This window comes from Macaca nemestrina, chromosome 7, assembly GCF_043159975.1.
Source record: "Macaca nemestrina isolate mMacNem1 chromosome 7, mMacNem.hap1, whole genome shotgun sequence".
Classification (NCBI taxonomy): Eukaryota; Metazoa; Chordata; class Mammalia; order Primates; family Cercopithecidae; genus Macaca; species Macaca nemestrina.
Window position 1 is genome coordinate 139,357,859 of NC_092131.1, and position 12,082 is coordinate 139,369,940.

At 42.8% G+C, this 12,082-nt stretch overlaps 1 protein-coding gene across 9 annotated transcripts in view; it reads right to left on the reverse strand.

Annotated features, from left to right (window-relative positions):
- The window catches only part of LOC105489073 (talin 2), a 452,478-nt gene that overhangs the window by 86,527 nt on the left and 353,869 nt on the right, over positions 1-12,082 (reverse strand). For all 9 annotated transcript variants that reach the window (XM_011753725.3, XM_011753706.3, XM_011753714.3 and 6 more), the window contains 4 exons: positions 6,337-6,430; positions 4,267-4,356; positions 2,343-2,465; positions 853-996 (listed from right to left, as the gene is read on the reverse strand). In XM_011753725.3, the coding sequence (XP_011752027.2) occupies positions 853-996; positions 2,343-2,465; positions 4,267-4,356; positions 6,337-6,430 (451 nt within the window). The remainder of the gene's footprint in view (positions 1-852; positions 997-2,342; positions 2,466-4,266; positions 4,357-6,336; positions 6,431-12,082) is intronic.

The window sequence follows — 12,082 nt, forward strand, 5'->3', positions numbered from 1 at the left end:
ACCTGTTCTGCTTTGCTGAGGCTGGTAACACTCCTTTGGCCTTGCTGGATGGGTAAGGACTCCCAGACACACCAGCTCTCGGGGCTGCTTTAGGTCCACATGGTCCTTGTGGAAGTTTCCTTCTTTGTTCAGGTCCTTCTCCCGCCTCAAGAATGTGGGCCCCAGGTTGATGGTGGACATGTCACTAACAAGACTGCCTCCGCCACCCCCATTCCAGCCACTTCTCCTTCCTTTCGGTACACACTGTTTTAATAAGTGACCGGTACCCTATGCCACTCAGGTATGAGACATGTTATGGAATGTCACACGCACTGGCTCTTCATCAAATGGCACTCTGGCTTCTTTCTGTGCTACAGATTCTACCCAACTTTGAGGCCCGGTTCAGTGCTGTCCCCTCTGGGAAGTGAGCCCCGACAGCCCCCTTGGAGAATTAATCACACCTTCCCTGGCACTGTCATCATGCCCTGGTCATTGCATTTTCCAAACTTTGCCCAACACACTAAGAGCCAAGGGGTAGAAAATGGACCCTGCACACACTGACCCCTTACAGCTAAGCACAGAACAAGCCCTCAATGCATGTCCCCTGAAATGAAGACTCCTTGTGAATCTCACTGTGATTACTTCACTCCTTTTGCCTTCTGGCACCCCATTTCAAGGCACTTACAAATTTCCAGATCCATCATATTTTGCAATATTTGTCCCCACCCAAGTCATTACCTACAGTGCTGGCATTTAGCTACCTTTGCAAGCTCTGAAAGAACAAGATTCTTTACTAATTTCTCATAGCCTCCCACAACCTACCTAGAGGAGCTGCTTAAGGGCTTGAAATCTTACATCCTCCCCAACAGTTACCTGTGATGGGCTGCTGCCAGGATCCACCAAGTTCTGGCATGCCATCTGGATGGCCTGGTTAGCCCTGGCAAACTGGATGGGGTCCACTAGGCCCTGGTGGCCTGCCTGGCTGTTTGGATCAGAGATGCCAACCAAGTATGCAGCCTAGAAAGGGAAGAGAAAAACCACAGCTCAGGCTCCATGCTCCCACATGAGCCTGTCAGGGATGATAGTCCACACTATATATGCTGCTGTCACACTCAGGCACTGCTTAGTTCAAACTGGTCAAGGTCATCTCATCCCACTCACCAATAAGGGTGTAGTAATGAACAGGTTTATGCCAGCTTGACATGCCAGCAGGAGTTTATGACAAGCTCATGGAACAAAGTCTCCTTGTTCTTAGGAGACAGCCTCAAGAAATTCTTCTTTGGGGGCATGGATAAGGATGGACGCAGCCCTGACTACTCTGGCAGCTGTCTTGTGATCACGAGGCTGCCCAGCCTCAGAATGAAGCTGACTCTTTGGCTGGCAGACAGGAGAGGCAGAAAACAGTGGGTACATGCAGACCAATGGCGTGGAGCTGCTGGGTCAGCCAACTTTGGAGCCTGCCCTGTCCTAGGGTTCCTCATCTCATAGCTTACCGAAGCATGTCCTTATTGCTTAGGTCAGTATTTTCAATAGCAGAAGGGATCTTAATTTTGTAATTGAGTAAGATGGCCCAGAAAAAAACAACAACAAAAGAGACAGCATTTGGTTCCCAAGAGGACAAGAGGGCACAAAGGAAGGTCTTCTCTTTGCAATTCCGTTTAGATGTGTCAGCCAAATAAAAGAGAAAAAATGAATCTGTGCACAGGAATTTTATCTTATTTCATTTCCCCTGAGATCTGAGGGGAAGGATGAAGGTAGAGAATTTCATCCCCTAAACTAGTAATGTTTCTCTGTGGTTCAGTAAAATCTTCTAAGTTCAAGGTAATTGTCAAATGATGAACCCGTTAAAGTAGATGCTGACATCTTTGAAGCTTCTGTCATAGGAGGTCAATCATCATTGAAAATACATAGGATAGTCAAAGAAGGGCAAGGAATGTGCCGTATCATTTCTCTGCATGATGGCATCTAATTTTTTTCTCTCTCTGATCCTAAAAAGAGCATGATGAAAGAGTTTTGCATTTCTAAAGCCTCAGCAAATTTAAATTATTTAGTGCTTATTTTTCTACCCCAAACAACTCATCTATAATAAAAACTTCTAAAACGATTGAAATGTTGGCCTCTGAACCTATTTGCTGGGTCTGTACTGAGTCTCGCCGTGCTCCCCAGCCTGGCCCATGGCTGCTCTGCTCCTGGGGGGTAACTGGCTCATGTTTTGTGTAAATGCCCCAGCCAGCACAGAAGCCACTGTCTTTCCCATGGTTTCTGTGATGGTACTTGGAGAAACAGGTGCAGCTGGAGATCCCCCGCACCTCCCACAGGGATCTGGCACAGGGCACATGGGTGTATCAGGACCAGCCCCTTACCTGGGCTGCGGCCTCTGTCAGTCCACAGAGAGCCTTGGATGCAATCCCCACACATTCCCCAAAGGCAGGGAGGTCCCCAGTCTTGGCGTTCTGTGAAATCCCTGCCATCGATTCACCCAGAACCTGCAAAACAAACGGCCAGCAACATTCTCTATCCAGCATTGCCTCAAACCAAGGGGTAAAGGAGGCTATACTCCAACTTTAACATTCAAGGCAACTGAATTTGGAACATTTGACATTTTCTCCTTTATTTGTATTAAGAAGAGATGGAAGAGAATTACATCATTTCCATTCCACAAAGAGATATGTACAATGAAAGTATAACCCCAAAGTTATCTATATTCCAAGGAGTTACAGTTAATATACACAGACTATATAGTAGAGTCTATAAAAGGCAACTCATAGGTGAACGGTCTAAACTGAGAACTAGTTCCTAGAATATAAAAATCATATCCACTGAGCTGTAGGTGAGGTCATAAACAGAAAGCAGGAGACTCACCCTTCCAGATATCATTTGTCTAGTTACTGACAATAAAATTTAAATAGAGATCTTTGTTAAGCATGTTTCCTGAAAACTATAAGAATTTTGCCTTATTTTGAAAATCGCTGGTATGGTGTGTTCTTTCTTCAGAGATCTTTACAATAACAGCTAAAAGAGATTTTAGTGTTCAGAATCCAATCCAGAGTGGTCACGCATCCTGTACAAGGTCACAGTGAAGGTCACATGGGCAGGTACAGGGTGCACGATGCGAATCTGATGTTCCCTCACTATGTCCCAGGAGGGCTGGTCATATTTTCCTGGGCAACAATGATGGAACTGAAGGATGTCTTACCCTTTGGAGAGACTATGGTATTGCCAGGTCTAGAACCCAAAGCAGAGACCATTTGTCAATAAGCCATCTTGGAAGGGAATAAATTTCCTAAAATTGCTTAGATATACAAAATAATCCAGTTTACATAAGGACTTGCCAAAAAAAAAAAAAAAAAAAAAAAAGGTAGAGGGTAGTTTCATGTACACTATTTCTCCCTCCCTCCTAAGCTCACATTCCTCTTTAAGAAGGAACCATTTCTTTAGATCTGAGTGTGTACACATCCTTCCCTTAGACAATCATAATTCCATAAAAGGTACTGGATGAGGATATTCTGGTTTTAGCCTAAATCAAACTGAGTCCTTCTGACACTACCAATACAGATGTTTCCCTGCTAGAATAAAAGTAACCATGTTCCAGCTACAAAGCCAGACTGCAACAACTCGACATCCATTCATCTGATGAAGGTGAAATTTTCACATTCTCAAAAGACATTGGTACGATTACTACAGAGGAGTGTTTCTCAACAGTTTGTTTGTTTTTTTCATTATTGTTCCACTAAGGAGCCATTTAAGTTTTTTTTTTCCTAATCAAATACCAAAGAACAAGATTTTGTTGAGTAAGCTTAAGATAGGAGCAGGGTAACAAGCCACTACATTAACTTAAATTTCTTCAACACTTCTCCAAAAGAGGATCCCACGTAAGTCAAGTCACTGAAGGACTTTCCAAATCAGTTCCAGTGTAGAAAATACACGATTTGACTCACAATAAGACCCAGTTGTGAAAAAAGAGAGGAAAGGGTTCTCAAAGTATGGTTCCTGGACCACAGGGGCAGGACCTGGGAGATAGTCTGAAATGTAGAATCTCAGCTTCATCTCAGATCTACTGAAACAGAAACTTGGGGGTAGGCAATCTGTATTTAACAAGCCCTCCAGGTGATTCTGATGCACCCTCAAGTTTGAGAAGCTCCTGAGCAAAGGGCTCCACAAGGCTTCATGCTACATGCGGCTAGCCCTGCAGACCAGCCACGGGCAGATGCACATAAGGCACGTCTAAACTTCTCCCCACATTGACAAGCAATGCTAACTTCTGACTTATGGTACAGACAGTCTTACCTTGGAGTTTTCCATCACACTCTCAATGCAGTCAAAGTAAGAGAGGTCACTAACAGGTTCATTAGGATTGTCCAACATCCCCTTCACAGTCTACAGAAGAAGAACACAACATAAAAAGCAAGCAAACGTCATACAGCAAGAGAAATGCAACATCAACTACCAACTATCAACTTTCCCTCCATATATAAGTTTCTGGTCATAATCACTTTTACTCAGATTTTTGAGAATTTAGATCATGACATCATGACTTCAGATTTCCTGTTAGCAACACAATGCTCATTATAGGGGAGCGCGTCTCTGGTTAGCTTTGCCAGACATTAGAATCTCTTGTTTTCAGTTTTAAAGGAGAAGAAACAAGGTAAACACAGAAGGATGGCATTTAAAACAGATTAGAACATTACTATAAGGCAATACATGCATGGTCAATTAGCACAATTTCTCTGCAGGATAATTCTAAGGAGTTTAAATTTCAAAAGGCCATTCATTCATTTCTTCACGACTAGTAAGAACCCTCAGTTTTTCCAATTTTGGAACATTTTAATGGGAAGGCAAGAAAGAAGGTAATTTCCCCAAACTGCCCATTGCAATGGTTCATTTGTTTTTAATTTAAACAGTATAGAAAATATTTATTGTTGTTTCGGTCCTCATCAAGGAAATAAATGGGTATAGGGGCCTGGCTCTCTGTCTCTAAGTCACTGAAAACCATGGCTAGCTCAGTCATGGCACTGTAATGACCTTTGATCACCACTTGTAAGGGACTTTTCCTGGGGATACAGCCATTTATCCTCCTCCCCAGGAAGCGAGAATGTACATTAGGACCCAGCAATCTTTGGGACACAGCCAACAAAAAGACAGTCATTTGAGTTACAAAGGCTGGTGGGGGGCTGGGAGATAAGGAAGGGGAACTGCTGAGCTGTTAAAAATGGGAGGGAAAGAGGGCAGTGTAAGGAATGAGCTCATTTCATTCAAGAACCTCCTCCCACTCCTTGGATAATCAAAATTGTTTTAGTAACAGCAATCCTAAAGTAGTCATATTTTTCAAACAAGGATATCAATAAGGGACGGAGTATTGGCACCTAGGCCAACAGAGCTCATTTAGATCAACAGCCTACATATTTATATTTGCAAATGTGAACAGAGCAGAATAGGGTAGTAATTCAGCCAATGTAAGAAACATTCTCAACTGTTTTCAGAATGCTTCGGTCCTGTGATAACAATCCCCTTCTCACTTCCAGCTGTGCACAATGGCCTAGTGCCAGTACCAGGGCCTCAATCAAATGCTTCAGGAGCTGCAGTGGGTATTCCCACCATGCCAGACCCATGCTGATTTATCCAGAAATGGAAGGTACCTTGGGACAATCAACCCACATCTACTGAGATACCCATCTGGCACCTCAATATAACCTGCATTGGTTAGGACTGCAGGTTAGGACATACAAGTAGGTACACTGATTTTATGTTTACCCACACACACATTCTATGGGGATACATAACTTTTCCATAAATAACATGAGTATGAGTATAAAATGAAAAGTGCCCACACTGTGTTCTGGGCCCTTAGGGGACCCACAGCCACCTTGACTGTGTAAGTAGTAGTATTCCTGGGATTCCTCTTACATATCCCCTATATGGTACAGACACAATATATGGGAAAATCATTTTTACTCAAAAGCACACCTATCCCAGCCTCTAGCTCTCTCCCCATTGTTCCAGAACAATCTCTCCAATATTTTTTAGGTAAAAATTGCTGATCTTCAGCCTACACCCAACATCACAGGCCTCTTCCTGTTTGAAATAAAGAATCCTTTAACAAAATACATCTCCTCCTGCTGGAAAAATGAGAAGCAGGAACGATAATCCCAACTAAATCTAGTTTATCTTAGTTTCTTTCCACTTGGATTGGAACTTTGGCCTTAACAGCCTCCGAGGAAAGATAAAAGGCAAGGACAGAGAAGAGAAAACTAGCCCTATAGGGAAAGAACAGACACAGACAAAGACAGACAGACACACAGACACAGACACTCCCTCTCTCAAGTCCTCAGCAGCCTTCCCAGGGACCCATGGACCTACCTCGAGCTCCCGCAGGGCATTATCGCACTCTTTCTGGCCCGGAGCTTGTTGGGTACACAGAGTGATGAGTTGATTGATGCTCTCTGTCACAGCTCTGTGACAGAAACAGAATTTTTTTTTTTTTTTTAAGATCAACAGTAATTTCCCCTACAATGCTTTGCAGGCTCACCAGAAATACAATTAATTCACTATTTCGGCTCGGGTCCCCAGGAGAACTCTTCCACAGAGGCTCTATACAACCAAAAATAAACCATCCCCAGGGAAGACAGAAAGAGAAACCCTACCTTGCCTCTGATAATTCATTTGCTAGACCTGGAAGGGGTCCTAATACAGTTGACCTTTGAACAACATGGGTTTGCACTGTGCAAATCTGCTTATAGGTGGGTTTTTTTTTTTTTTTCCAGTAACAGTCACACCAGTGTATCTACCTCTCCTTTCTCCCCTTCCAACTCTTCCACCTCTGCCACCTCTCAGACAGCAAGATGAACCCCTCTTCCTCCACTGCCTACTCAATGTGACAGGGATGAGGATGAAGACCTTTATGATGATCCACTTCCACTTAGTGAAAAGTACATTTTCTCCTCATCATTTTGTTAGTAGCTCAACTTATGGCAAGAATACAGTACATAATACATTAACATAAAACATATAAACTATATGTTAACTGTTTATGGTATCAGCAAGGCTTCCAGTCAACAGTAGGCTGTTGGTAAAGTTTAGGGAAGCAAAAGGTATACACGAATTTTTGACTGTGCAGGAGTCAGTGCCCCTAACCTTTGCATTGGTCAAGGGTCAACTGTAGTTCTGCTAAGAAAGCTAATATATTCATAAGAAAGAATTTGCAACAAGCAAATAGACCATATTTGCACTATTTAAGACCCTTAATCAGCAGCCCCCAAGGAACAAGACAACCTGAACAATTTGGAATATTTTGTACATTTTTTAACACACAGACATAAAGTGAACTGTGCCTATGATTTTAAAATTTCTTCCTTCCATTAAATTCTATGTGATTGACTGGTTCCTAAAAGCGACCACAAAATTATTCATTAAAATACCTATTTTCTTTGTTAACATTAACAGAAATAAACTAGGGACTCTTATATGACTTTACTTGTTTCTATTCTTAGAACATAAGAGGTAGCCCAGATTTTTCTACATTGACAAGCACTCTGTCCCTCCTGGGCAGCCCCTGTTTAATTTGTCTGAGCTCATGACATGGATAATTTTGAAAGTCATGGCCATTTGTAGTTAACTTTTTATAAAGTATAAGATATGGGTCATAGTTCTTTTAAAAATTGTTTTGCATATGTAAGCCCAATAGTTCCAGCCCCATTTGTTGAAAAAGACAATCTTTTCCCCATTGATTTGTGTTGCACTGATCTACATGGTCAATGTTTTGTCAATACCACACTGTTTTAATGACTAGCTTTATACTAAGTCTTAAAATTGAAAACCCATGCATTTTATAAATGAAAAATCTGAGATAACTCCCAAAGAGGATGCTACAAATAAGCAGTAGAAGTAAGACGTAAACTCATGCCTTTCTGACTCCAAAACCAAATACACAGTTCTTTTCTGCAGTGTCATAACTGGTCCACACTTCTGGCAGGGCCCCGAATTCTACTCAGTTTCTAACCACTGCAGCTTTGGCAAGTTAAACAAAAATAAAATAGGCACATATTGCTGTTAATCACCAACACTAATATAAAAGATGCCTCATTTTATTAGTTAAATTGGCTTTGCAGCTTCCCACAGAATATCAAATTAGACAGAAAATGATGTTGCCAATGTACAAAAGCAAGCAGCTTAATTATTTGATGAGGAGATACTGCTTTCAATTTTAAATTGAGCTAGGGTGATAGGAAAAATTCTAAAATAGTTTTTGTAAGATTGACTCTGGTGATTCATTTATTTGGGGACCACTATTTAATTAAGGTGTCATTGGGAAGCACCGTGCTCTCCATGGTGCAAAGCAAAACAAGAATAAGGAGACAGCCGGACAATCCCCAGTTCCAAGGACTGTGGAGGGGTGTAGTCCTCAATGTGCGCATTTAAAGTACCCCCTGGGGAGAGCAGCACCCTGTTCTCCATGGTGGTGGCTTTGAGACACACTTCTGAGATAGGCTGGCATATATCAACATCATAATGGCATGATCGTTTGGTGCTATTTCCACATATCACAGAAGCTTTCTGTTTAGCTGAATTCTCTCTGTGTTTCCTGTTTATCTGTGTTTTTAAAAAACCGTGTTACTATATAAAAGTTTCTTCCATTAAAAACTAAGTGTTTATAACTGGTGAATCCAGAGGATATACAGCTGTGGGAAAGCTGCCAGTTTTCCTCATCTCTTAAATTTTTCTGTAGATGTAAAGTTTTTTCAAATAAAAACTTGGGACAAAAACCAACAGACTAAGGGTTTGTGGTTGGGTAATCCACAAAAGTCCCAGCCCAGCATCGCGTGTCTAAGTGAGATGCTTGGATAATACTGATCCAAAACTAAGAAGCATTATTTAGCTATCACAAATTCCCATAACTCATTTTACAGTCGGGATTAAACAGCTAAATAAGTGCTAAGTGGTCCAGAGGCAAACGGTTATGTAAATTTGACAATGAAAAATAATATTTATGTTTTAAACCCCAGCAGTTATCTATGAGCAAAGAACATGGAGCAACCCAAATACGCAACAATAAAGGATTAAATAAATATACAGCCCACAACAGAATCCTGGGGACCCATTAAAAGTCAGTGGTGTAGCATATTTTCTAATGTCACAGATGAATATATGTGTTACATGATTAAGGAAAATAAAATTTACAAAAGAGCATAAATAGAATGGGCCTACTGCTCTAAAAATAAACATATATATGCGTAGAAAATGATAGAATGACATATATTAAAATGTGAAGCGACTTTATGTTATTTTGAAAGAAAAACTTTCAATAAATCTACCCCCCATTAGAAACTGAATAATTTACATTATCATAAAAAATATGGCCAAAATTAGAAGGGTCTCTGTTCTTTGTAAATCCAAATAGGTCTGAAGTATCCTTTGATTTTTTTTTTTTTTTACAATTTTTTTTAATGATCAAAGCTACATAAGTTCATTTTGAAAAATACAAAAAAGCTAAATAACCATAATGCTACCTTCTAGAAACAGTGTTTTCATCTAGGCTTATCTATCTCCTCTCAGTTTCTAAAAAATTGGGGTGTACAACTTCAATGGTTAAAAAGGGTTAAGGCAAAAAATTATTTAGTGTTCAGAGATGCTGAATTGATTCAATTGAAGTGTGAGAGCTCTGGCTGGAAGTTTCAAGTAGATACAGAATTGGGGAGGAGTGTGAGAAGAATCAACCGCTTGGTGCTTTTGATGATCTATTTCGCACAAGTCACCCAGTCAGGAGCTTAGAGGGTAAAAAGCAGCAGCAGACACCTCTCTTCCTGCCTCCAGGGAAGAGGCACCTGGGAAAGGAGGAAAGAGCAAATCGAAATTGACCTAGCTGTATTCCCAGGGTCCTGTTATGTCAAGGCACAGATATTAAAAAATAATCTAGGCTGGGCGCGGTGGCTCACGCCTAGAATCCCAGCACTTTGGGAAGCCGACGCGGGTGGATCACTAGGTCAGGAGTTTGAGACCAGCCTGGCCAACATGGTGAAACCCCGTCTCTACTAAAAATACAAAAATTAGAGGCCAGGCGTGGTGGCTCATGCCTGTAATCCCAGCACTTTGGGAGGCCGAGGCAGGTGGATCTTGAGGTCTGGAGTTCAAGACCAGACTGGCCAAGATGGTGAAACCCCATCTCTATTAAAGATACAAAAAATTAGCCGGGCGTGGTGGCAGGTGCCTGTAATCCCAGCTACTCAGGAGACTGAGGCAGGAGAATTGCTTGAACTCGGAGGACGGAGGTGCAGTGAGCCAAGATCGCATCACTGCACTCCAGCCTGGGCAACAGAGTAAGACTCCGTCTAAAAAAAAAGAAAATTAGCTGGGCATGGTGGCATGGGCCTGTAATCTCAGCTACTTGAGAGGCTGAGCCAGGAGAATCGCTTGAACCCGGGAGGCAGAGGTTGCAGTGAGTCGAGATTGCGCCACTGCACTCCAGTCTGGGCAATGGAGCGAAATTCCATCTCAAAAATAAATAAATAAATAAACAAACAAACATAATAATAATCATCTAGCTAGGCATGGTGGTTTGTGCCTATAATCCCAGCTACTCTGGAGGTTGTGGTCAGGAGTTCGAGACCAGGCTGAGCAACACGGCAAGACTCCCTCTCTTAAAAAAAAAATTATTTAAAAATAACAAAAATAATCGTTTGTATCTCTCTAGGATGGCAAGGTGTTTGCAATCTAATTGAAAAGGCAGACAATGAGAAGACAAGGTACAAAGAAGTCGGATGAAAGAAAGCAGTACCAGGGCGGGACACCTGGCAGGGCATGATAGACGGCTGAGCTAGGGAGCAGATAAATGCAGGGACTCACAGGGAGCTAGAAGGAAATGAAAGCCTTAGCCGCCGGGCGCAGAGTCTGCCTGAAAGGGAGGGTTCGATGTAGACTGAAGCAATTGGAAGTCAGGACTGAGTGAGATCCTGATTTGGATGGAGGGAAGGAAACATTCTCTGTAAGACCCACAGAGAGCAAAGGTCTCTTGTACACCTTTCTGTTTACGGAGCAGATGCACTCTTCTCATTTGTGCTGCTTGCTGGACCATCCGTCTTCACAGTCTTTGGGGACAGGAGGAGCCCTGCCCAGCAAGAACCTCAGACCAAAGGGGAGCCAGGGGGACAGGCGCTACCTGCGAGTTCCTAAGGAGCACCCTCTGTGGACTGGAAAGCAGCTGAAACCTGGCCCTGGGGTCTGATGCTGGCCGCTGTGGGCCTAAAGCCTTCTCAGTTCTGGAGTCCTTCTGGCCAGGATGACTAGTGGTGAGCAGTGATTCAGGGAAGGTGCTCAGAGGTAGGATACCCCCTTCCTTTTGGCAACTGCAAGCTAACTTTCTATTTCCTTGACTAAGTTCAGGGAGCACCTGCCTAGCCCCTGGTTGGGGAAAAAGGCTGACGAATGGGTGACAAAGGGTCTCTAGCTTCACCCGACTTGTCAGAAAAGAGCCAGAACCCAATCAGTTACATGGGAAGAAAATGAACAAGCCAGGCACTAAATAGCAAATGACTTCCTCTCCCCTAGGCACCCAAAACCAAGGGGCTAGGTAGGGTCCCCAAAACGCACCCAGGCTCAAAGGCAGAATTAAGAACAGAGGAACAAGACATTCTCTACATTTTTCTCCAGAAGCAAACCTTTTCTTCCCAGAGAAAGCAGGACCGCAGACACCACAAATAATAAGGGGTTCGAGACTGTTAACACAACAGGGCTGAGTTGGTCCAGGCCTGGGCCCTCGCAGTGGCATTTCTGGGGACTTTGAGGATATACACACAGGAAGGACAAGCAGGACCTGACAGTCTCAAGAACAAGGAGGACAGAGGACTGAAGACTGAGACTATGATGATCAGATCCCTTCTGCCCAGCTTCCCATGCACTTTTATGCAGGACTGTTCTAGGCCCAGATGAAATGAGGGGAGCACGTGCTGAGTCCTGCCTAACTCCACCAGGGCCACATCCCTGTCTTAATCACAGTGTGCACTCAGCACTGGGCCTCGCCCACATCAGGTCTGTGATGAAAATCTATGTAATGAAGACATGAATGAATAAGACAATGAATGAATGAACCCCAGCCTGGCGGAGCTTTGTGTCC